Raw genomic sequence first — 27,824 nt, 5'->3', positions numbered from 1 at the left:
TATAGCGAGGGGGTGTCCTTCACTACTCTTTAGCGAGGGGTTGTCCTTCACTATGGTACTGTATAGCGAGGGGATGTACTGCACTACAGTACTCTATAGCGAGGGGGTGTCCTTCACTACTCTACAGCGAGGGGTTGTCCTTCACTATAGTACTGTATAGCGAGGGGATGTACTGCACTACGGTACTCTATAGCGAGGGGTTGTCCTTCACTATAGTACTGTATAGCGAGGGGGTGTCCTTCACTACAGTACTCTACGGTACCCTTTGGGGAGGTGGTGTCCTTCACTATAGTACTCTATAGCGAGGGGATGTATTGTACTACAGTACTCTATAGCGAGGGAATGTACTGCACTACAGTACCCTATAGCGAGGGGTTGTCCATCACTATAGTACTGTATAGCGAGGGGGTGTCCTTCACTACAGTACTCTAAAGCGAGGGGGTGTCCTTCACTACTCTATAGTGAGAGGATGTATTGCACTACAGTACTCTATAGCGAGGGGATGTACTGCACTACAGTACTCTATAGCGAGGGGATGTCCTGCACTACAGTACTCTATAGCGAGGGGTTGTCCTTCACTACAGTACTCTATAGCGAGGGGTTGTCCTTCACTACAGTACTCTATAGCGAGGGGTTGTCCTTCACTACAGTACTCTATAGCGAGGAGATGTACCACACTACACAACTCTACACCGATGACGTTCTACAGACATGGCGTTCTGTCGTGAAGGTTGTTTGTCGAGGACACCATGAACGTCTGTGCGAGGTGACGGAGCATGTTGAACGCATATGCACTAATTGAGAAAACCGTCTCTTTTCAGATAATTTCATTGCCGAAGTGTCTACAATTATGCTGACAGTTAAGCTCGAAATGTAAGAGAAGACGAACAGTCTTGGCAAATAGATAACGCACATTTAGTTTTGCGTTTTGAAATAAAGCCGACAAATTTTCACTTAGAAAACATATTGAATTTAGCTTAGCATTGAAAAAAAATTACATTTGCCAATTTCGTTCCATGCTGTTTGCAAATGTTGACGAGGTGATTCGCCAGAGGGCGGTATTATCGCAAAAGCCCGGATGAAAGAAATTGCCTTATCACGTGCTTCCCCTAGGATGGCGACAGAGTAGAAAAGCGCTGCGTGTGTTCGGACCGGCTTAGATGATATCAAATATCTATCACATGGGCTTCTATCTCACCCGTGAACAAGTATTTAGTAGCTCGTCGCTTGAGCGTCTTTAAATTACCTGTAAACTGTTCATCGTACTTTTTACATCAGACGAGTGACTCTTGTACGAAGTTCAATCATTACTCATTTCCCGCCTTGAATACAAATTAGGCTTTTTATTGCTTCTTTTATAGACAGACCACATGACAGCTGCTTGTGCTCATGCGCATACTTCGGTCATGCGCAGTGTGGGTCAGTGCGAAGATGTAATAACGTCTCTGATCGGTGCTCAGTTACTCAAACCATTATGTACCAGCTGGGTAACATATAAGGTGAGGTGAGGTGAAATTGGGTTTAACGTCGCGTCCAAGATTATTGCACTTATATAGCGACGTGCATGCACGTGTATGTGTGTGTGTGGCTGCTTGTACTAGTCCGGACTGATGCCGATTTATAGTGCTAGCTCACTGAGATACCATGCCGCAGTTTAACATGAATACCCCACTCAGACACAGTATACTGACTCCGAGCCGACCAGTCCTTGTTTTAGCCCCTTAATGCCGAGCGCCAGACAGGGTAACAACAAGTACAATCTTTTAACGTCTTTTTGTATGACGCGGCCCGGGATCGAACCCTGGACCTTCCGCTCTCCGGGCGGACGCTCTACCACAAGACCACGGAGGCGGTCGGGTAACATATAAGAAGTTATGGGTATTGACGTAACTACCCTTTCCCTATGTTGCTGGCGGTTGTTGCCCACATTGTCCAAAGCTTTATAATCGGACACTACAACTTTTCCAGGCGCAGAACAAAGACATAAAACTTCCTAACCTAGCTTCATTTAGTTTCCATTTATTCGTCATTCCAACAAAATATACAAGTGTCACGTGGCGCTCAATTTCCATTTTCAAAGTTGTTGCAGTAACCGCCTCCTGATAAAACGAAGCCTTATGAAATTACAACCATGTAATGGATCCTGTGGGAGAAGGCATCACAGGAGCTATTCATTGTTCCACGGATGTTTTCGACGTCTCCTGGTGGCTTCATCATACAAATACATTAGTACATTTTCCAGGAACCTTAATTCATTTGATGTATTGTAATCTGTTTAGACAGCGCCATGGTGTGAGACGGCCGAGAGACGAGGGCCGCTGGTTTAATGACCTGTATGATATATGCCTAAAGGGAAGCGATATTTGACGGTCATAAATTCTATGCCGCCCCTGTGTTTAATATTTCATAATCATTACGCCACTCTGGCGACGATATTAATTGATAAAAATAATCTGCTCTGTAATTATGTAACACGTTCATAAAGATTACCCAGCAAGCCCCATGGTGACGTCAAGGGGACTCGGACCGCCTCCCATGGCTCGGTGCTTTCGAAGATCAAAGCCGGGTTATGCTTCAATGCAGGCTCACATGGTTTCTGAGCTAATTGCCCGTCTATATCACCCGTAGTTTGTAATAATGTATACTCCCTGATGTCATGCAACTTATCTCCTTAATAGATGTTTTTCTGCTTAAAATATGATCAAGTAATCGATTTCCTGAAGAATTTTTTTTTATCGCCGTGAAACTCCAAATGGTTACTCATTCAGCTGTTAGGACTTGATTAATTTACATAGACGTTTGTTTGACTGTTGGGGCAGAAAACTAAACCGTCCATGGACTCAACCGTTCTTCTACATTAAAGGAGGGGGTCTCTCGCGGTAAATGACGGCTAATAGGGAAACAGGTAGATGTGAACTGGTAGTGGCGCTCTTGCCAGAAAGCTGCTTCGTGATATCCTCATCACATACCTTGACCGTCTCCCACACCTTCATCACAGATCTTGCCCGTCTCCCACACCTTCATCACAGATCTTGTCCGTCTCCCACACCTTCATCACAGATCTTGTCCGTCTCCAACACCTTCATCACAGATCTTGTCCGTCTCCCACACCTTCATCACAGATCTTGTCCGTCTCTAACACCTTCATCACATACATTGTCCGTCTCCCACACTTTATTCACAGACCTTGTCGAACTCCCACACTTTCATCACAGACCTTGTCCGTCTCCCACACCTTCATCACAGATCTTGTCCGTCTCCCACACCTTCATCACAGACCTTGTCCGTCTCTCACACCTTCATCACATACCTTGTACGTCTCCCACACCTTCATCACATACCTTCTACGTCTCCCACACCTTCATCACAGATCTTGTCCGTCTCTCACACCTTCATCACATGCCTTGTATGTCTCCCACACCTTCATCACAGATCTTGTCCGTCTCTCACACCTTCATCACATACATTGTCCGTCTCCCACACTTTATTCACAGATCTTGTCCGTCCCCCACAACTTCATCACATACATTGTCCGTCTCCCACACTTTATTCACAGATCTTGTCCGTCCCCCACAACTTCATCACAGATCTTGTCCGTATCCCACATTTTCATCACAGACCTTGTCCGTCCCCCACACCTTCATAACAGATCTTGTACGTCTCCCACACCTTCATCACAGATCTTGTCCTTCTCTCACACCTTCATCACAGATCTTGTCCGTATCCCACACTTTCATCACAGATCTTGTCCTTCTCCCACACCTTCATCACAGATCTTGTCCGTCTCTCACACCTTCATCACATACATTGTCCGCCTCCCACACTTTATTCACAGATCTTGTCCGTCCCCCACACCTTCATCACAGATCTTGTCCGTCTGTAACACCTTCATCACATACATTGTCCGTCTCCCACACTTTATTCACAGACCTTGTCGAACTCCCACACTTTCATCACAGACCTTGTCCGTCTCCCACACCTTCATCACAGATCTTGTCCGTCTCCCACACCTTCATCAAAGACCTTGTCCGTCTCTCACACCTTCATCACATACCTTGTACGTCTCCCACACCTTCATCACAGATCTTGTCCGTCTTTCACCTCTTCATCACATACATTGTCCGTCTCCCACACTTTATTCACAGATCTTGTCCGTCCCCCACACCTTCATCACAGATCTTGTCCGTCTCTCACACCTTCATCACGGATCTTGTCCGTCTCCCACACTTTCATCACAGACCTTGTCCATCCCCCACATCTACATCACAGATCTTGTACGTCCCCCACACTTTCATCACATTCCTTGTACGTCTCCCACACCTTCATCACATACCTTCTACGTCTCCCACACCTTCATCATAGATCTTGTCCGTCTCCTACACCTTCATCACCGATCTTGTCCTTCCCCCACACCTTCATCACGGATCTTGTCCGTCTCCCACACTTTCATCACAGACCTTGTCCATCCCCCACATCTAGGTCACAGATCTTGTACGTCCCCCACACCTTCATCACATACCTTGTACGTCTCCCACACCTTCATCACATACCTTCTACGTCTCCCACACCTTCATCACAGATCTTGTCCGTCTCCCACACCTTCATCAACGATCTTGTCCTTCCCCCACACCTTCATCACAGATCTTGTCCGTCTCCCACACCTTCATCACCGATCTTGTCCGTCTCCCACAGCTTCATCACAGATCTTGTACGTCTCCCACACCTTCATCACGTACATTGTCCATCTCCCACACTTTATTCACAGATCTTGTCCGTCCCCCACACCTTCATCACAGATCTTGTCCGTCTCCCACACCTTCATCACCGATCTTGTCCGTCTCCCACACCTTCATCACATGATGCAATACATAAGTGTAACTAACATGAGTGAAACATGCAGATCTTTCTCACTTCAAGATGCAATTTGACATTGTGCAATCCGTGATCCCATATTACTTTCCAAATAATGTGTTTGTGCTGTTTTAATTTGTCTGTGTTTCATAAGAACAGACCAAAATCTTACTCGTGTTCAAATACCAATATGAGAAAAACTCCAAATAAAAACCTCTCATTCAAATGATCACATCTAATAATTTCATTATTATTTGGAAATGTTTCCTGATTATTTTAGAATAATGCATATCCGTGGGCCAAACGAACACGAGCTTTCAATGTATGTAATGTGTAATGCCTGATTCATATGAGGAATTATACATTGCCTGAAACAGTGAGCAGTAATACATGATTAAACATATTCCATAAAATGTAAATTATAAAGGACACCAGTTCAAAATCTCCAAGCGTTGACGTATTGTAAGGTCACCTGGTGCCACACTATCTAGCGCATAGTAAGGCCACCTGGTGCCCCACTATCTAGCGCATAGTAAGGACACATGGTGCCAAACTATCTAGCGCATAGTAAGGACACCTGGTGCCCCACTATCTAGCGCATAGTAAGGCCACCTGGTGCCCCACTATCTAGCGCATAGTAAGGCCACCTGGTGCCCCACTATCTAGCGCATAGTAAGGCCACCTGGTGCCCCACTATCTAGCGCTTAGTAAGGACACATGGTGCCACACTGTCTAGCGCACAATAAGGCCACCTGGTGCCACACTATCTAGCGCATAGTAAGGACACATGGTGCAGAATCTGCAAGGGTTGATGTATGTTAAGGACACCTACTATAGAATCTGCAATGGTTTATGTATGATAAAGACAACTGGTACAGAATAAGGAAGGGTTGACGTGTAGTAAGGCCATCTGGTACAGAATAAGGAAGGGTTGACGTGTAGTAAGGCCACTGGTACAGAATAAGGAAGGGTTGGCGTATAGTAAGGCCACCTGGTACAGAATAATGAAGGCTTGACGTATAGTAAGGCCATCTGGTACAGAATATGGAAGGGTTGGCGTATAGTAAGGCCACCTGGTACAACATAAGGAAGGGTTGGCGTATAGTAAGGCCACCTGGTACAGAATAAGGAAGGGTACTTGGCGTATAGTAAGGCCACCTGGTGCAGAATAAGGAAGGCTTGACGTATAGTAAGGCCACCTGGTACAGAATAATGAAGGCTTGACGTATAGTAAGGCCACCTGGTACAGAATAAGGAAGGCTTGACGTAAAGTAAGGCCACCTGGTACAGGATAATGAAGGCTTGACGTATAGTAAGGCCACCTGGTACAGAATAATGAAGGCTTGACGTATAGTAAGGCCACCTGGTACAGAATAATGAAGGCTTGACGTATAGTAAGGCCACCTGGTACAGGATAATGAAGGCTTGACGTATAGTAAGGCCACCTGGTACAGAATAATGAAGGCTTGACGTATAGTTAGGCCACCTGGTACAGGATAATGAAGGCTTGACGTATAGTAAGGCCACCTAGTACAGAATATGGAAGGGTTGACTGATAGTAAGGCCACCTAGTACAGGGTATGGAATGGTTGACGTATTGTTGGGCCACCTGGTACAGATTAAGGAAGGCTTGACGTATAGTAAGGCCACCTGGTACAGAATAAGGAAGGGTACTTGGCGTATAGTAAGGCCACCTGGTGCAGAATAAGGAAGGCTTGACGTATAGTAAGGCCACCTGGTACAGAATAAGGAAGGGTTGGCGTATAGTAAGGCCACCTGGTACAGGATAATGAAGGCTTGACGTAAAGTAAGGCCACCTGGTACAGGATAATGAAGGCTTGACGTATAGTAAGGCCACCTGGTACAGAATAATGAAGGCTTGACGTATAGTAAGGCCACCTGGTACAGGATAATGAAGGCTTGACGTATAGTAAGGCCACCTGGTACAGAAGAATGAAGGCTTGACGTATAGTTAGGCCACCTGGTACAGGATAACGAAGGCTTGACGAATAGTAAGGCCATCTGGTACAGAATAATGAAGGCTTGACGTATAGTAAGGCCACCTGGTACAGGATATGGAAGGGTTGACGTATAGTTGGGCCACCTGGTACAGAATAATGAAGGGTTGACGTATAGTAAGGCCACCTAGTACAGAATATGGAAGGGTTGACTGATAGTAAGGCCACCTAGTACAGAATAATGAAGGCTTGACGTATAGAAAGGCCACCGGGTACAGAATAAGGAAGGGTTGGCGTATAGTAAGGCCACCTAGTACAGAATATGGAAGGGTTGACGTATAGTAAGGCCACCTGGTACAGAATATGGAAGGGTTGGCGTATCGTAAGGCCACCTGGTACAGAAAAAGGAAGGGTTGACGTATAGTAAGACCACCTGGTACAGGATAATGAAAGCTTGACGTATAGTAAGGCCACCTGGTACAGGATATGGAAGGGTTGACGTATAGTTGGGCCACCTGGTACAGAATAATGAAGGGTTGACGTATAGTAAGGCCACCTAGTACAGAATATGGAAGGGTTGACTGATAGTAAGGCCACCTAGTACAGAATAATGAAGGCTTGACGTATAGAAAGGCCACCGGGTACAGAATAAGGAAGGGTTGGCGTATAGTAAGGCCACCTAGTACAGAATATGGAAGGGTTGACGTATAGTAAGGCCACCTGGTACAGAATATGGAAGGGTTGGCGTATCGTAAGGCCACCTGGTACAGAAAAAGGAAGGGTTGACGTATAGTAAGACCACCTGGTACAGGATAATGAAAGCTTGACGTATAGTAAGGCCACCTGGTACAGGATATGGAAGGGTTGACGTATAGTTGGGCCACCTGGTACAGAATAATGAAGGGTTGACGTATAGTAAGGCCACCTAGTACAGAATATGGAAGGGTTGACTGATAGTAAGGCCACCTAGTACAGAATATGGAAGGGTTGACGTATTGTAAGGCCATCTGGTACAGAATCTTCAAGGGCGGTTACCGTGACGCCTTGCCCCTTCTGTCAGGAGACATTAAGCATTGCTCGGTTCTCGATTGAGGCAGATCACCAACAAAGTAGCCGCCTCAGTAGTTACATGCTAAACTACGTCTGCAGTACGTCAGTCCCAGATGTACTTATAGCTTTGTCAATGGTGCATACATATTCGATGCCCAATTTATGTATTTGCTCAAGTTTCTGTCGAGGAAGATTTCCGCCTAACATCACGTTGGCTCCCTAGAAATATGTTTAGACATCCACTAAAGATACAAAGGTATGATTCATTCTATTTGCCACAGAAAAAAGCCGTTTCCTTCTAATAATCTTTAAAATCAGAAGTCACGTGCACACGAGATCTCAGCGTGGGCATAGCCGCCGCCATCTTGATTGATCGTCGGCATGGCGACACCACGCTGAGTGAGCATTGCTTCTTTGTTTGTCGACTTCAGCATGAGATTTGGAAATAAAATTTCTATCCTGTTTAAAGCATCATCCTTCTGTGGCGCTGTGAGTGCAAGTATGCCCATCATGGCGCCTGTTGGAAGACACGGGCTGAATGACTCGCAGACACTGCGATCTAATTTTGCGAGACAGGTCATGCAGAGACTCCTTTCAACGTGGGGATCATGTCCATGCAAGATGCGACCATTTTACGGATGTGCGTCACGCAAATGTCTTTGTGTTTTCTGCGATTCTTGGGGAATTATTTCAGATTTAAGAGTGTTATGATGGAAAATTTGCCGGTATTGTTTTTCGTTTAGAGATCATTTCCTGGAACAAGGACATTTAGTACATTTTGTTCAAGTTAATGACTTCCAGGCGAGTCATCCGTGGCTGTGTGAACGTAACCACGCCGCAATATAGTCTCATAAAGGGAATCACATATAAAATGTAATCACAATTTCTTCTTTTCAAAGGAAAACGTCTTGGTCTACTACTCACTTAGAGCCTGACTGTAGTCTGCAGTATCGTTTATATATGCAACTGCCGTTTAGTTATTACAGCAATGGAAGGAGCCGTATAAAAGCGATATGGGGGGTTTCAGAAAAAAAAGTTGAATCGCTGCAAGTTAAGACGTTAACATTTCGTCCTGGAGTTCATGTTTGGGTGTAACATCATGAGACTGACATTTCGTCCCTGAAATATAGTTATCTTTGAAAAATATATTATATATCTGAAAAATATATTTGAAAACTATAATCCAAATGGAGCCTAGAACAATGCTTAATTTCAGGAGCGAGAGCTGCGGCAATCTAGACTTGCCCAATCATCCCAGACTTGCGTTGGACTTATTAATATAATCTGTTGGGTGGTAGTGCTAATGTGCGAGTATGTCATCCTACCCCTTGGTCGTGTGACTGTTCTCATTTACTATGTGGCTTGACTGCAGGGCTCAATTACTGAGGATCTGCTTATGGATAATGATTGCATTGGTCTTAAAACTGTAGATATTTTTATCAAGTTGCTAAAATATTACTCTCAGCGGATGATAGATTACGGGTTTAGTGGCAGACATGTCCGTGAGCAATGACATACACTGCCGGCAGTACTAGCTTGCTGACAAACCACACCGTTTGATAAAAACGACCAGCCTCCATTGTATGTTGCAGGAGTAGGGACCGATATTTCCTCTCTTCATACTTCGACTTAAGCAAGTTCAAACAATGATATAAAGGAAGTCGCGATATATCGAGCTAATGTAGTTTTCGTGTGTCTTTACAGTGTATATTTTTCATACTTATTCCTTATGTCGTGTATTTAGGTCATTATCTATATTATGCGAGAAGGATCTTCTCAAGATGGATTTACTGTAGTTCCATGAAACTTGGCACATGTCATCCGTAACATTGTTAGGCTGAAAGGTCAATATCAATGTGAAGGGTCGCTGGTAAAGTATATGTATGTGTTTCGAGTACTTCGATTTTCCTGCATACATGTGTAACGTGTGTTGCATGTAGTGGTTAACTCATTCATTGGTTGGTATAGTGAATGTGGGTTTACGCCCCATTTACCACTACTTCAGCTGCGGCGGGGACGCCTGGCCTGAGCCCGAGTGTGAGACAGCAACCATTTGTCCACTCGGCTGTACATACAGAACTTGTCAACAGTAACGCGGTACCTGTTACATGTAGATGCGGGTTGTTCTGCTTCCCTATAGTGCTTGTAAATGCAGCTCATCTTCCTTTTGTTTATATCAAAGGTCAAATTTACACTCAAGGTCACACTCTCAAACATCTGTTACATATCAGTAGTAGATCATAGTTTGTATGTCATATAAGGTACTCGCCAATTTGTCCAAATGTTATTAGATCATTTCTATTCTTTGAGGGAATCTCTCATGCGATGAAGCAAATCAGCATAGTAGGCACCGGTAATCGTCTTTTGACTTTCTAAGTAATCAACAAGGATCACACCCTTTGCATCCCAGAATACAGATGGCCATAACTTTCTTCACTGATCTTGAAGACTTGATTTATTTTTGGTGCCGGAGAAGTGGAATTGTGCCATTCCATGGATTGACGTTTCGATTCGGGATCATAGTAGTAGACCCATGTTTCATCACCTGTTACTAATCTCTTTTGAATTGGACGAAATCCTCCTCAATTAGCTCTAAACTTTCTCTGGCAATGTCAGATCTTTTTTCCTCAAGATCAGAATTAAGTAACGTTTGCACCCAAAGAGCAGATAACTTATTCACCTATAAATGTTCACGAATGATAGTTTCAATGGATCAATGGCTTAGACCTGTGTCTTCCTCAAGTTCAGCAATGGTAACACGTCTATTTGACAGTGTAAGTTTTTCTATCTCCTTGATTGAGGGACGTCCAGGGCTCATCAATGCTTGATCTACCAGGCTTAAACAAAGCTGGCCAACGTTTAACAGTGGAATAGATAGGGCACTTATCCCCATACACTTGTGACATGCGGTCATGAATTTCTTGGGGAGTACTTTTTTCTAAAGTATAAAAACTTGATGACTGGTCGGTCCCGTTCTTTTCCATTTCTGTGTCCATTTGGACGCCTATCACGTTCAACTGTCTCTCACTAATATACACACGGCCTCAACAGACCAAATACACTCGCAATGAACTACTCAAACAATGTACTACATTGACTAGTTCACTTTGCTATGGCCCATAGTTGCAAGTTAGTCAGGCTTGGAACTTTTTACCAGCCGTCGTACATCACAGTCGGACAACATTCGGAACAAATAAGGGACTATTCCGAGCAAAGTACATTAATTTCCATAAGAGACAAAGGTGATCGTAATTCTAAGGTGTGTGTTCGTGTTTTTACTTCATTCAAGTCGTGTACACACGCTCTAAAGACATCCGCAGGCTTTGTGAACGTGCGCCCAACCCGGCAGCTAGGCAGCAGTAGCTGTGTCTCAACAACCCATCTCTCGATCAATCCAGTAATCGCTGTAATTCCACTATCCCTTTCACTGGGTTAAATGATCCGTGCCAGATTAGTAATCCATCAGATGAATATTTACAAGTTGTATTATTTATTTGATAGATTTTTTCTCAAGGTGCTACATTATTGATGTGTTTTACACAAACACTGCGTAATGTACCAGGAATCAATTCATTCCTAACGCTATAAAATTTAATTTTTAATTTGGTATTTGTTTCATCATCAAAGCCTTAGCTTAGTCCAGTGCAGGCCATACGGGCTAGCGGTGATAGTGAACATGGCGAACGTAGTTTTAACAAGGGAGAGATATTTCCCCAATGTATTGTAACACCAAGAATAATGCAAAAGCTATAGATTCCATGAAAAACTCTTGAAAGGAAACATGGTAATAAAACGCAACGAGTATCGCAGGTAATGGCAGACAATGAGTCATTTACACTGCCAAGCATGTCAAAGACCGCTTTAATCGATCGATCTCAACTGCCTATTGCATAATCATATAGAGGAGAGCGTTTTCATCATAACAGCACAAAATCCTGAAACTCCACGCCAAGTGCCTCTATGAACTATCATATTATATTACTCTGAAATCACGAAAAATGCTGCCCGATCAAAGGCGTGGAAAACAATCACATTGTCGGCTGAGTGTAATAGTGCCATCGCTCCAGGCAAGAGGGATTCAATCGGTATGCAATTCAACTGCTAAATATATGCGACTTTTTTATACTATCGATATCAAAGAACAGCAAATGCTAGCTTTTTTAACGTGATAATGTTTCATCGAGTGTTGTGTTGGCGTGCAACCTTAATCCCACTGATAATTCTTACGCAATGTAGCAGACAATAAAACTAATTTGCAATATTTTCTCCTTTGATAGAGCCGTGTAATAGTATTTAAAGACCGACAACAAGTTTGAATTGAAGCATCAGTTATTAATGTCTACATGATAGGACCCCATAAACAGAGGAAATATTCCCCGTGTTCCATGTAGCTGCAGAACGGGTCACCGGGGAGACGTTAATCCCGACCTCCAGGTCACCATCCTCTTTTGATGTTCTCATCCCTCCCAGGAAACAGCTTTTGGTCAGGCGTATTAGCTTATTACGCAACGTTACGCCTATTAGCTGGGAGAGTTGCCCAAGTGGGTATTGTTGGGAGAATATGCTTCTCCAGTATTACATAAATACTTCTGCAATGACAGCAGTTAACAGCAATGATTGTAACAGTAAATGGATTCTCCAAGATATGAAAGAATTATCCCAGAAGAAGTCTGAAAGCGGCACGTGTTTTTTACTTTTTCGCATTTATCTACAGTAAAATGTGCCGTGGACGTGCATCACTTTCTGCATGATTGTTATGTTTGTACGACTTGTTATGCATTGATTTAGTTTGAACTTGTGTTTTTCAATTTCATTTTTAAAGTGGTAAAGTTTCTTTTGGCGGTCAGTTTATTACCCTTAAGATTAGGATGATAGTGTTTCATAACTTTTCTATGTGTGCACATGTTTGTAAATTCTCAATGCTTATTGGTCCATTTAGCGATTCTCAATGTTGATTGGTCTTTTGCCCGGCAGTTTATGTAGAATAACCTATTGGAAACTCGGAATTACGGAGTATCTGTCCGAAGGCTCGGAACTTAAACCATTTCTTCACGAGGGCCAGCTACTTTGTAATTCCTCGTAGCTCGATGATTATGCTCTAAGTTTATATTGCAGATGCACGTCGTACAGCGCCGCTATGTGAGGAAGTACCGACTGTCGGACTCGGACTACGACGACCACGACGACCATGAGGAGGAGGAGGAGGATGACGGAGAGTGTCCGAGGTTCCTGACACCTTTGAAAAGAGACTGGACCGGCGTCCCTCAAATGCTGCTGGAGGACATCTTCACCCTGCTGACTCCCAAGTACCGTCACGTGGCCTCCCAAGTGTGCTACACCTGGCGCTCCACGTTCTACTCCCCCCGTGTGTGGGAGACTTTCACTTTGTTAGAGAGAACCTTGACCCGCCGTATCTTCAACCTCTACAAGGGCTACCAGCGAGACCTCTGTTGTAGGAAAACCCAGGTGTGCCTGTTAAAGGTGGGTGCACACTTCAAGAAGATCATCATAACGCCGATTGACAACTTCTTCAGTTTGTATGAGTTTCTCAGAGTACTGAACTGCTTCTTTGAGTTTTATGAAGAGTTTCCAATGCCCAAACTGCATACTTTCTTGTTCACGTTCTCGTGCGAGAGCCGCGGCATTGCCGGTGTGAGGATCCACGGAACTGGTGGTAAAATCCTAGATATCCTCAAGCTGACGCTGAGAAACATCCGCACTCTGAAGTCACTGAGGCTGAACCAACTCCTCCTGGACGAGTGCGAGGTTCCAGGCCTCATTGAGTCCATGATAGGCAGCTGCCAGGAGACCATGCGGACACTTGAACTCCTCAACCTGTCCAAGGTCCCAGTTCCACTGCCAGAACTAGCCAGGTTCTCCAACCTGTTCCGCCTGACTGTCAGCCCCCAGCACCTGGACGAGGAGATGCTGCTGCTGCTGGGCGGGATGGGGCTGGTGTATCTACACATACTGCAGGACCCCTATACGTGCGACTGTGAGGCAGTGTCGTTCGAAGCATGGAAGCTCTTGAAGGAGATTGCTCCACAACTGAGAGTCATTTTGGAGATACAAGGCCTCACAAAGAAAGATCTCTTGTTCCAACCAAGAGCTCCTGTTGTGGAAGTACGGTTTTCTACGCCTTATTCGAAGATGACAGCCGACATCGCTAGTACTGTCGTGGAGCACTACAGTAAGACTCTGGAATTGTTGGTACAGAAGCACCTTCCTAGAATTCAAGGCCGTAGGTCTTTCCACGACCGAGGTGACTCCCACTTTCTGTTTATTGTGCAGCACTGCCATCGTCTGCATTCACTTGTGATTCGGGAAAGGCTGTCTAATGCCTCACTCATTTTACTGGCAAACAGAAGCAAGAATCTTAAGTCGCTGGTTGTTCGTCAGAATGCCCTCCTCAAGAAATGCGACTGGCCCAAGTCTCCAGACTGGTCAACAGAATTTCATAGACACCTGAAGAAGACAGCAAGGTCGTATGGGGATTCCAAAATAGAAGTAGCCAAAGTGATGGGTCATTTGTGGAGGCCATTGAGAGATGACGAGTTCATGAGATTGTATTCCCGATAACGGATTGCTATGTTTCTTCTGACAGTGTACTCCGGGGCAGGGTGTGTGATATTGTTTGCCCTGAACACAGGTCGTGACTTGCCAAGCTGGGCATATGTATGTGCAGTACACAAGTAATGTTCAATGTCTCTCGAGTTTGTCACTTTGAATGCACTTTTGAAAACCATCGAGGAATATGTGTGATTTGACGGACAATAGCATTGTAAGCAATGTTGAATAGCCTATGAACCATTGTGTGTCTGGTGGGGATGTTACTGGAAGGAAAGACAGATGACGACTGCATGTCCATATGTTCTTATTCTTAATGAAATTAGACTTTTTGTAATGTTTACATATGTGACATTTTTTAAATTATAATTTGCGTTGAGCTATATGCTTTCAATATTGCTTTTCAGTGGGTTAATCCGTTATTTTTATTTGCTCACCTGGCTGAAACTAAGTGAGCATATATGCGTCGTCCGCCGTAAAACAACAATTTCTTCAGACCACTACGCCGATGACGCTGAAACTTCTCGTTATTGTCCCCACCAATGTCACCACATGCTTGATGACGCCCCAATTTCTTCTAAAGATTCTGATCCGATTTCCAACATGGCCACAACAACAATCATATTGATAAACCTATTTAAGGCCATAATTCAGTTGTTTTTATTCAAAAGATAATGAACATTTTCTACACGTGTAGTCGGCAGCGGCGCTCAACACGTTCTATTTGTGCAATATATTTTTGCATTTAAATCTCTCAAAATGCATTGCTCTGTAAATATGTCTCCAGAAACCACGACACTCAGTTCCAAGTAAAATCCTATCTGTTATAAATTTGGTATATGTGGCGTTCATCACATATGTTACGGGTTTTGCGATATTATAATTGTGACATTGTTTAGATCTCTGCTATAAAATTCTCTCAAAATTCACTTTTTGCTCGATATGTGTGTCTCGTCTTATAATGACAATATATGTTTTATCAATTTGTCTCCACGAGGTTGAATTGTTATAAAATATGAGTTACATTTGAATGTAATTTACATGTTGTAGATTAACATGGAGTTTCTAAATGTAGTTACATGTTTGATATATTTGAATTCGTTCTCATTTTTATGCATAAAATATTTGGCCATCACACAGTAAAGTAGACCTGTACATTGATTGCTGCGGGTGGATTATTTACAAACTAGTGGTTAATGTTCAATTTTATATTTAACAATATAACACCCTTGGATAACACTTCTTTGTTACTGTAGTACACATGTACATTCTGTCTATTTGAGATAGGTAAGAAGAACTGAATAACTATAGAAATGGAACGCGGATATTGTTTGTGTAACATTCTAAAGACTGAGAACCGATGTATGGGCGTACATCCAATGAGTGCAGTTATGAACACATAGCTTTCTGGTTCACGTCATGCTGGAACATGAGTTGAGTGAGCTCTTCTGTGTATATTTCAATGTGTCGATGGTCGGCTCACCTTGACAAATGTGGCAAGGTTTGTGAGGTAACTGCTCACTACTGTGACGAAAATGGACAAATAATAGGCCGTCAACTCGCGATAGTGTGGCCAGTAACATATGTCTTTGGTTTTCCACAGCCTTTTCCAGTAATTTTCAATATGGCAACAAACGGAGAAACATCTTGTGTTTCCAAATTTCAGATTTTGACAATATTCCCAGAATTTGGAAACTAATTTACCTCGAAATGAGTTTCCTAATTATAGAGTTATGTGTTTTAAAAATGTTTCCAAGCTGTTTCTGTTTTTCTACGAAGAGTAAACGTCTGTGTGTATTGTACTTCTATGCATGTCTGTTTCCCGTCAAGTAGTAGGCGACTATTCATGGGGCAACCCTAGAGCTGCAGGGAGTGTTAACTTACCAAACTATCAACTGAGCAGCAACATAAACTATACCTCTCAGCTTTATCGTATGTTTGAGTTGCAATAGAAAATATCTTAAGTTAGCGATGACCTGTAGTGGTGCTTAGTCAGCACTGAAAGAATACTTCCACATGGTTTTTTTTTGTTTTAAAACATAATTTGATTTAAAACTTTTATAAATTGAAAAATAAATCGCATAATACACAACTGTTGATGGGTATCTTAGACATCTTATCTTTGAAAATTAATAAATATTCGGCTCATATTTACATGTCAAACATGGCAATGGTCATGTTGTTACAAATTCATTTCTGACCCCCGTCTTCTATGAATCAATTTAATACTTTTACACAACATTACACAGCCAGAGATTAATTTTTATCAACAGTTGCAGGAATGAGTGGTGATTAAATAGACATGCTCAAAACTAACAACAGTTCTTTCAGTTTTCAGTTACATAAAACACAAACTCGGTATACTTTCTTTTGCCTCTCAGTTAACATACGCCTACATACACAGGGCACATTTTAATGACACCCCTCCAAACATTAAATAGTTGATCTGGTAGGGAAGACATAATCTAGCATTCTCTGTGTAACGATTTAAGTAACTTCATACTGTATAAATCAATAACGTGGAATATACGTTTGTGGTAATAAATGCACAAATACTGCGGCCACTGACATGATGCATGCTGTTTAAAATATTCTGGTATATGCCGAACTCAGATACTCCGAGCTGGCCGTGTCCTCCTCAATTCCACTGATCCTCTGAATGACGTTTTGACAAAACATTTGTGTTATGTATATATTTGAATTGTCGCATTTTGATATGCTATTGTTTTATATGTGACTTCCAGTTTTTATTCTTTTATCCTGATACTTCGGCTGCTAAAACTAATACCGTTGTAGTTGTAGTGTTGTACCGATGAAACTGGTAGAAATGAAAACTTGGTGACTCGCATTTCACATTGAAAATAGAAATCAGCGACACTGTTTGTGGAGTTATGTATGAATATTAGAGTACAGCGACTGAAGACATGTCCAGGATCATGTGATATATATGCACTGTCTGAAAATGATTTCAAAATAAAACTTGTGCAGCCTACTCTCATGTTTTCATGTATTCGTGTGTGTGTGTGTGGGGGGGGGGGGGGGGGGGGGGGGGCTCCCTCAACTTGTTGTCAACAAATATCAAATGTGTTCTGTCTGCTCAACTCACCGACTGACCCTAGGTCACAAGGAGCTGTATGTGTCCAACTCACCGGCTAACCCGAGAGTCACCTATAGCTTCATGTGTCTTGTCTGCTCGACTCACCGGCTGATCCTAGACTCACATATTGCACCATGTGTCCAACTAACCGACTGACCCGAGAGTCACCTATAGCTCCATGTGTCCAACTCACCGACTGACCCGAGGGTCACCTATAGCTCCATGTATCAACTCACCGACTGACCCTAGAATCACATATAGCTCCATGTGTCCAACTCACCGACTGATCCTTGTACCTATAGCTCCATGTGTCCAACTCATCGACTGACCCGAGGGTCAGCTATAGCTCCATGTGTCCAATTCACCGACTGACCTGAGAGTCACCTATAGCTCCATGTGTCCAACTCACCGACTAACCCGAGAGTCCCCTATAGCTCTATGTGTCCAACTCACCGACTGACCCGAGGGTCACCTATAGCTCCATGTGTCCATCTGAAGGACTGACCCGAGAGTCACCTATAGCTCCATGTGTCCAACTCACCGACTGACCCGAGGGTCACATGTAGCTCCATGTGTCCAACTCACCGACTGACCCGAGAGTCACCTATAGCTCCATGTGTCCAACTCACCGACTAACCCGAGAGTCACCTATAGCTCCATGTGTCCATCTGACCGACTGACCCGAGAGTCACCTATAGCTCCATGTGTCCAATTCACCCATTGACCTGAGAGTCACCTGTATCTCCATGTGTCCAACTCACCGACTAACCCGAGAGTCACCTATAGCTCTATGTGTCCAACTCACCGACTGACCCGAGGGTCACCTATAGCTCCATGTGTCCATCTGACCGACTGACCCGAGAGTCACCTATAGCTCCATGTGTCCAATTCACCCATTGACCTGAGAGTCACCTGTATCTCCATGTGTCCAACTCACCGACTAACCCGAGAGTCACCTATAGCTCCATGTGTCTTGTCTGCTCGACTCACCGACTGACCCTAGAGTCACATGTAGCTCCATGTGTCCAACTCACCGACTGACCCGAGAGTCACCTATAGCTCCATGTGTCCATCTGACCGACTGACCCGAGAGTCACCTATAGCTCCATGTGTCCAACTCACCCATTGACCTGAGAGTCACCTGTATCTCCATGTGTCCAACTCACCGACTAACGCGAGAGTCACCTATAGCTCTATGTGTCCAACTCACCGACTGACCCGAGAGTCACCTATAGCTCTATGTGTCCAACTCACCGACTGACCCGAGGGTCACATGTACCTCCATGTGTCCAACTCACCGACTGACCTGAGAGTCACCTATAGCTCCATGTGTCCAATTCACCCATTGACCTGAGAGTCACCTACAGCTCCATGTGTCCATCTGACCGACTAACCCGAGAGTCACCTATAGCTCTATGTGTCCAACTCACCGACTGACCCGAGGGTCACCTGTATCTCCATGTGTCCAACTCACCGACTAACCCGAGAGTCACCTATAGCTCTATGTGTCCAACTCACCGACTGACCCGAGGGTCACCTATAGCTGCATGTGTCCATCTGACCGACTGACCCGAGAGTCACCTATAGCTCCATGTGTCCAACTCACCGACTGACCCGAGGGTCAGCTATAGCTCCATGTGTCCAACTCACCGACTGATCCTAGAGTCACCTATAGCTCCATGTGTCCAACTCACCGACTGACCTGAGAGTCACCTATAGCTCCATGTGTCTTGTCTGCTCGACTCACCGACTGACCCTAGAGTCACATGTAGCTCCATGTGTCCAACTCACCGACTGACCCGAGAGTCACTTGTAGCTCCATGTGTCTTGTCTGCTCGACTCACCGACTGACCCTAGAGTCACATGTAGCTCCATGTGTCCAACTCACCGACTGACCCGAGAGTCACTTGTAGCTCCATATGTCCAACTCACCGACTGACCCGAGAGTCACCTACAGCTCTATGTGTCGGACTCACCGACTGACCCGAGGGTCAGCTATAGCTCCATGTGTCCAACTCACCGACTGACCTGAGAGTCACCTATAGCTCCATATGTCTTGTCTGCTCGACTCACCGACTGACCCTAGAGTCACATGTAGCTCCATGTGTCCAACTCACCGACTGACCCGAGAGTCACCTGTAGCTCCATATGTCCAACTCACCGACTGACCCTAGAGTCACCTATAGCTCCATGTGTCCAACTCACCGACTGACCTGAGAGTCACCTATAGCTCCATGTGTCTTGTCTGCTCGACTCACCGACTGACCCTAGAGTCACAAGTAGCTCCATGTGTCCAACTCACCGACTGACCCGAGAGTCACCTGTAGCTCTATATGTCCAACTCACCGACTGACCCGAGAGTCACCTACAGCTCCATGTGTCCAACTCACCGACTGACCCGAGGGTCAGCTATAGCTCCATGTGTCCAACTCACCGACTGACCTGAGAGTCACCTATAGCTCCATGTGTCTTGTCTGCTCGACTCACCGACTGACCCTAGAGTCACATGTACCTCCATGTGTCCAACTCACCGACTAACCCGAGAGTCACCTATAGCTCTATGTGTCCAACTCACCGACTGACCCGAGGGTCACCTATAGCTCCATGTGTCCATCTGACCGACTGACCCGAGAGTCACCTATAGCTCCATGTGTCCAATTCACCCATTGACCTGAGAGTCACCTCTATCTCCATGTGTCCAACTCACCGACTAACCCGAGAGTCACCTATAGCTCTATGTGTCCAACTCACCGACTAACCCGAGAGTCACCTATAGCTCTATGTGTCCAACTCACCGACTGACCCGAGAGTCATCTATAGCTCCATGTGTCCAATTCACCCATTGACCTGAGAGTCACCTACAGCTCCATGTGTCCATCTGACCGACTAACCCGAGAGTCACCTATAGCTCTATGTGTCCAACTCACCGACTGACCCGAGGGTCACCTGTATCTCCATGTGTCCAACTCACCGACTAACCCGAGAGTCACCTATAGCTCTATGTGTCCAACTCACCGACTGACCCGAGGGTCACCTATAGCTGCATGTGTCCATCTGACCGACTGACCCGAGAGTCACCTATAGCTCCATGTGTCGGACTCACCGACTGACCCGAGGGTCAGCTATAGCTCCATGTGTCCAACTCACCGACTGATCCTAGAGTCACCTATAGCTCCATGTGTCCAACTCACCGACTGACCTGAGAGTCACCTATAGCTCCATGTGTCTTGTCTGCTCGACTCACCGACTGACCCTAGAGTCACATGTAGCTCCATGTGTCCAACTCACCGACTGACCCGAGAGTCACTTGTAGCTCCATATGTCCAACTCACCGACTGACCCGAGAGTCACCTACAGCTCCATGTGTCGGACTCACCGACTGACCCGAGGGTCAGCTATAGCTCCATGTGTCCAACTCACCGACTGACCTGAGAGTCACCTATAGCTCCATATGTCTTGTCTGCTCGACTCACCGACTGACCCTAGAGTCACATGTAGCTCCATGTGTCCAACTCACCGACTGACCCGAGAGTCACCTGTAGCTCCATATGTCCAACTCACCGACTGACCCTAGAGTCACCTATAGCTCCATGTGTCCAACTCACCGACTGACCTGAGAGTCACCTATAGCTCCATGTGTCTTGTCTGCTCGACTCACCGACTGACCCTAGAGTCACAAGTAGCTCCATGTGTCCAACTCACCGACTGACCCGAGAGTCACCTGTAGCTCTATATGTCCAACTCACCGACTGACCCGAGAGTCACCTACAGCTCCATGTGTCCAACTCACCGACTGACCCGAGGGTCAGCTATAGCTCCATGTGTCCAACTCACCGACTGACCTGAGAGTCACCTATAGCTCCATGTGTCTTGTCTGCTCGACTCACCGACTGACCCTAGAGTCACATGTAGCTCCATGTGTCCAACTCACCGACTGACCCGAGAATCACCTACAGCTCCATGTGTCGGACTCACCGACTGACCCGAGGGTCAGCTATAGCTCCATGTGTCCAACTCACCGACTGATCCTAGAGTCACCTATAGCTCCATGTGTCCAACTTACCGACTGACCCGAGAGTCACCTATAGCTCCATGTGTCCAACTTACCGACTGACCCGAGAGTCACCTACAGCTTAGTCGTATGTCCCGGAATGCTCATGGCGCAATATGATATACAAGCCAGTGTTCCCGGCTCGGTGTTTAGCATAAATCCATACCTTGGACAAACTATTTCCTTGATTATAAATGCCGCGTTTCCTGGGGAAAACCACCTTTATATCAATGATTAACGGTAAGTGTGCTCGTTAATGCTGACCATGCAGTTATCACTTATGTCACGATAACTGGTCGGGTCGAATCAATAGTTTGGTTGCAAAAGATTCCAGGTTTCCGCTTCTTGAAATAGATACGGCAGTCCCTTAGAGTTTGGATGGACAACAACAGGAACATTCTGTAGTGTGATCAAATCGTTTGACCACGTTAGGTTTATTAAAACCAGGATGAATACCCTCGTCTGCTCCTGTCAGTTGACCTTGCCCTTCTCCTTGTAACGTTATTTTAAGTTTCATTTACATGTCACAACACATGCCGTGTGGGATGTCTCACTGAGAGGACTATTTCCTGTTGGCTTCTGTCAATCCCAGAGCTTCCTGGAACCTGGTGCCGACCAACATTACTTGCAGGGTATACTCGTGCTGATCTGTGCTGCTAGACGGCTGCCGGGCACAGTAGTAACATGTTTCCTTATCCTTTTCCAGTGAGATTTGGGCACATGCAAACGAATAGTACGGAAATGGTTTATAAGTTGTGAATATCAGTTTTCTTCAAATGTAAAGGTTTCAAAAGCAGATGACTGACATTGTGTCATTTTTACCGACCATGCCATGCATAAGGGACCGAAGGTGTGAGGCGGAAGAAAGAGCCTGAAATTCTTATAAGAAATATACACCTTGCGACAATATAATTTTGTCGCTGGTAATTTCTAATTTTTTTCGGAAGAATGATTATATTTTTCAGCTATTTTCGGTCATAATTTATTGTTTTAGATAAAACCCCAGGCTCACAGAATATCAAATGGTCGGTCCCTAAGAAAACTGAAGTAGCGATCCCTAGTCATAGTTACACAAATACATCATAGTGAGTGAGTATTGTTTTACTTCGCAGTCAGCGCTTTTTTAACTACAGTGTATATCAAGACGGCCGGTAAATAATCGAGTGTGACCAGGCACACCGATCTGTGTGAGGGGATATACCGTCACCCTAAGCTTTGATCCAGTAATACCACTGGACCACCAAGGGTCGGCACATTGTGGTCAAGTTGTTATCCAACATGAATCTTCGGCGCGACGAACGAACGCTGTAATCGCAGTTGTACTTGCCTGGCGATCGCTTCTACCCACATTACGCAGCAAAAGAAACCAACAGGTATAAGGACCACCAAGATTCCTTATAGATGCAGGTCCAACATTACCTTGACGTTTGAAATCTCGTGCTAAATATGTTCTGTCATTGTATTGTTACAAATATATGATTCACGAATCTTAAAACCTCCCTCGAGACTACATTAATGGCAGGTGACACACTGCGACACCAGTCGTGTCGTTGATCTAGGGTAGAGGGAGATTAAGTATTGAACAAACAGTCTCACCAAGTAGGCATGGAAAACACAAACAATACCCAATTTGTCAACATTTGAAGTAGAGTATCCGGGTTGATTACAACACCTGTGTGTTTGTGCCCGTCAATCATGCACTCCACACAGCTTACTTTAACGCCAATGTAAGTGCTCGTTAAATGTGTGTGGAGTATTTGAATGATTGGTTGATGTGTACAATGACGTCTAGGGGATTACACCGCGGACCTGAGTCAGGGCGACCACCTGGGCCAGAACTAGGACCACCCATCGGATTCACAAATATCACAATCTCGAATGTACTTTAGTAAAATTGTATAATAAAACGTAGCCATTAATACTGAATGGTATATCAATATAGAGGCTACTTTTATAAATTGCCTGCGTGTTGTGTAACAGTAGATGGTGTCCAGTCACCAGGAGGCAGCTTTCGCGGACGCCAGAGAAAAGATTTGCAGTTTATTCTGGCAGCAGGGAGTGTGTGTGAGAGATGAGCTTGTTATTGATTGATGCCTTTGTCTCAGCTGCAGCAGCCCGCTACACCATCTCGCCGTGTTTACCTGACTAGGTGAGGCAATTAATACCGAGCAGCACACGATTAATTGTCATTGATTAGATGTTATCAAATTAATAACGTACGTGACCTTATGCTGACACGTGGTGTGCACGTGCATGTCAATTTCAATGATGCATTTCCTGCTTGACGAGGTATGTGCGCAACTCCAATTTCAGCTAAACAGTCATATTTCAAAGCTATTACATCACAATTGGCGAATGCTCCTGTCTGGTCTGACAGATCTACAACGTTTATCAGACACATTAACTCCGCATCCAAGAAAACCTAGTGCGGTACATAATAGTAGCCTGATGTAGTTCCTAGTAGTAGCCTGATGTAGTTCCTAGTAGTAGCCTGATGTAGTTCCTAGTAGTAGTCTGATGTAGTTCCTAGTAGTAGCCTGATGTAGTTCCTGGTAGTAGCCTGATGTAGTTCCTAGTAGTAGTCTGATGTAGTTCCTAGTAGTAGTCTGATGTAGTTCCTAGTAGTAGTCTGATGTAGTTCCTAGTAGTAGCCTGATGTAGTTCCTGGTAGTAGCCTGATGTAGTTCGTAGTGGTAGCCTGATGTAGTTCCTGGTAGTAGTCTGATGTAGTTCCTAGTAGTAGCCTGATGTAGTTCCTAGTAGTAGCCTGATGTAGTTCCTAGTAGTAGTCTGATGTAGTTCCAATAGTAGCCTGATGTAGTTCCTGGTAGTAGCCTGATGTAGTTCCTAGTAGTAGCCTGATGTAGTTCCTGGTAGTAGCCTGATGTTGTTCATGGTAGTAGCCTGATGTAGTTCATAGTAGTAGCCTGATGTAGTCCATAGTATTAGTCTGGTGTAGTTCCTGGTAGTAGCCTTATGTAGTTCCTAGTAGTAGTCTGATGTAGTCCATATTATTAGTCTGGTGTAGTTCATTGTAGTAGCTAGATGTAGATCATAATAGTTCAAGAGAGTACCAACACGAAACATGTAGTTCCTAGTAGTAGTCTGATGTAGTTCCTAGTTGTAGCCTGATGTAGTTCCTAGTAGTAGTCTGATGTAGTTCAAATAGTAGCCTGATGTAGTTCCTGGTAGTAGCCTGATGTAGTTCCTAGTAGTAGCCTGATGTAGTTCCTGGTAGTAGCCTGATGTTGTTCATAGTAGTAGCCTGATGTAGTTCATAGTAGTAGCCTGATGTAGTCCATAGTATTAGTCTGGTGTAGTTCCTGGTAGTAGCCTTATGTAGTTCCTAGTAGTAGTCTGATGTAGTCCATATTATTAGTCTGGTGTAGTTCATTGTAGTAGCTAGATGTAGATCATAATAGTTCAAGAGAGTACCAACACGAAAGAGTCCACAGTACCAACACAAAAGAGTCCACAGTACCAACAAAAAGGTAGTCCACAGTAGCAACACAAGAGAGTCCACAGTATCGCCACAAGAGAGTCCACAGTACCAACACAAGAGAGTCCACAGTACCAACAAAAAGGTAGTCCACAGTAGCAACACAAGAGAGTCCACAGTATCGCCACAAGAGAGTCCACAGTACCAACACAAGAGAGTCCACAGTAGCAACACAAGAGAGTCCACAGTACCAACACAAGAGAGTCCACAGTACCAACACAAGAGAGTCCACAGTACCAACACAAGAGAGTCCACAGTACCGACACAAGGGAGTCCATAGCACCGACACGAGAGAGTCCACGGTACCGACACAAGAGAGTCCATAGCACCGACACGAGAGAGTCCACAGTACCGACACAAGAGAGTCCACAGTAGCAACACAAGAGAGTCCACAGTATCGCCACAAGAGCGTCCACAGTATCGCCACAAGAGAGTCCACAGTACCAACACAAGAGAGTCAATAGTACCAACACAAGAGAGTCCACAGTGCCAACACAAGAGAGTCCACAGTACCGACACGAGAGAGTCCACAGTACCAACACAAGAGAGTCCACAGTACCGACACAAGAGAGTCCACAGTACCGACACAAGAGAGTCCACAGTACCGACACAAGAGAGTCCACAGTACCGACACAAGAGAGTCAATAACAAAACAAGAGAGTCCACAGTACCAACACAAGAGAGTCCGAAGTACCGCCACAAGAAAGTCCATAGTGGCGACACAAGAGAGCCCATTGCACCAAAACATTTTAATCAGGTAGTCCAGCTCTACATTGAAAACACAGTACGTTTACCTACATTTGACTCTGACAATATTACACGCGCTCTCTTTGGCATTAGCGAACATATTGAGTGAAACTGCATAAAACTTGTCCAATGCTTTTTACTTCACTTTACTGGTATATACGAACATGTTACTTAGATACTTAATAACCAACGTAAAATTAAAACTCTGAAGGAAAGTTAAGCAAGTCTAGCACGTTTTAGTTCTTACCTCGCGTCACTATTATGACGTCACACCACTCATTGTGACTCAAAGAATATGATGTAACAGTAGGGTATAGAAAAGCGCCAAATTTCGAGCGTTCTGTTTAGGAAGTTTTTCTCTGAACTATTATAGTTTATGCATGAGGGCTCCTGCGTCCGAATGCTTTGACATCATAAACGTTTAGGCCTAAAATGTACTTTATTACACATTGAGGTACACATTTCATTACCGTAGGCACTTCTAAGATGCCGAATTTATTTCTAACCTTGTGTTGTATTGGAGATCAGTCTAAAATCCGCGAACAGGCCTAACTGACGGGCTTCGCTGACCGCCCCATCTTCTGAATATAATAAAACGTCCATTAAACGGTTTATGGTTAAACTAGTCACATTTCATTATCCGCCCAGTGTGTTATTATCCAAAATCCCATACAGCAACAGGTAGGATTTTAAAGTAAGTTCATTTATGAATTTGGTTCAGTTTAATCACGTGACTCGAAACATTCAAGTACATTGTAGAGCCGAGCTAACACGTGTAAACAAAGCCGAAGTTCTGTGTCGATGGTTATTTGGAGTTGAGGTGATCTCTGTCGTAAAAGTAGCCACTTGCGTTTCCACAACTAATGTTAGCAGACTGTAGCAACTGGAAGCCATGAAATGGAGTGCTTACAGAGTTGGCTGGCAACTGACGTGAATCGACGGTGTGAGGCGTGAAATGACGTCGCCGTGGGACAAACATGGCTGGGAACACCAACAGCGGTCGTCTTGTTCAACTGCAGGATGCTGCTAAATGGCCTGAACTGAGCAACAGGTGTTATGGGGTTGGGAAACGTGTCAAGGATTGCTCATTTCTTTGTCCAGAGACAGCCATAATTCTAAGGACACCAACATCCGCCTGGACAACTGTGCGGCTGCTGTGGCAGACACCGTGGTTTGTTTGGGATAAGCCTGAGATGGTTGACATCACGTTGCCTTATTTCTCTCCAGGGAATAATAATATTCAAGCGTCCGAAAGTGATGTGGATGCGCCATCTTCATTGACAGGACTGACTTACGTTACCAAGGATAGTAATTAGGGGAGGTAATTTAAACAGCGTCATATCATGGCGTCAGTTCAATATGACGTCTCTAAAAATGTGTACTTTATCGCATGTTCAAGTACTGTCGGTGCCTTTGATCTTTCATTGAAGCATCCGCCATCCTGCCACACGTTCTTGGAATATTTCAATAACTCATATTGTTACTTTAACGTTGTACAGATCATTGTGTAACCTATAGTTGTACTGATCATTGTGTAACCTATAGTTGTACAGGTCATCGTGTAACCTATAGTTGTACAGGTCATTGTGTAACCTATAGTTGTACAGATCATTGTGTAACCTATAGTTGTACAGGTCATTGTGTAACCTATAGTTGTACAGATCATTGTGTAACCTATAGTTGTACAGGTCATTGTGTAACCTATAGTTGTACAGGTCATTGTGTAACCTATAGTTGTACAGGTCATTGTGTAACCTATAGTTGTACAGGTCATTGTGTAACCTATAGTTGTACTGATCATTGTGTAATCTATAGTTGTACTGATCATTTGTGTAACATATAGTTGTACATGTCATTGTGTAACCTATAGTTGTACAGGTCATCGTGTAACCTATAGTGGTACTGATCATTGTGTAACCTATAGTTGTACAGGTCATTGTGTAACCTATAGTTGTACAGGTCATCGTGTAACCTATAGCTCTACTGATCATTGTGTAATCTATA

The 27,824-nt window shown here is 44.4% G+C and overlaps 1 protein-coding gene across 2 annotated transcripts in view; it reads left to right on the top strand.

Annotated features, from left to right (window-relative positions):
• LOC124117950 overlaps nucleotides 1-17,418 on the top strand; it is a 56,405-nt gene extending 38,987 nt beyond the window's left edge. For both annotated transcript variants that reach the window (XM_046479976.2, XM_048399823.1), the window contains exon 2: nucleotides 12,975-17,418. In XM_046479976.2, the coding sequence (XP_046335932.1) occupies nucleotides 12,975-14,438 (1,464 nt within the window). In that variant the 3' untranslated portion in view covers nucleotides 14,439-17,418. The remainder of the gene's footprint in view (nucleotides 1-12,974) is intronic.
• Nucleotides 17,419-27,824: the final 10,406 nt, after the last annotated feature.

This window comes from Haliotis rufescens, unplaced genomic scaffold, assembly GCF_023055435.1.
Source record: "Haliotis rufescens isolate VD_foot unplaced genomic scaffold, xgHalRufe1.0.p SCAF_2, whole genome shotgun sequence".
NCBI classification, from domain to species: domain Eukaryota; kingdom Metazoa; phylum Mollusca; class Gastropoda; order Lepetellida; family Haliotidae; genus Haliotis; species Haliotis rufescens.
This window is presented reverse-complemented; position numbering and strand designations above follow the sequence as displayed.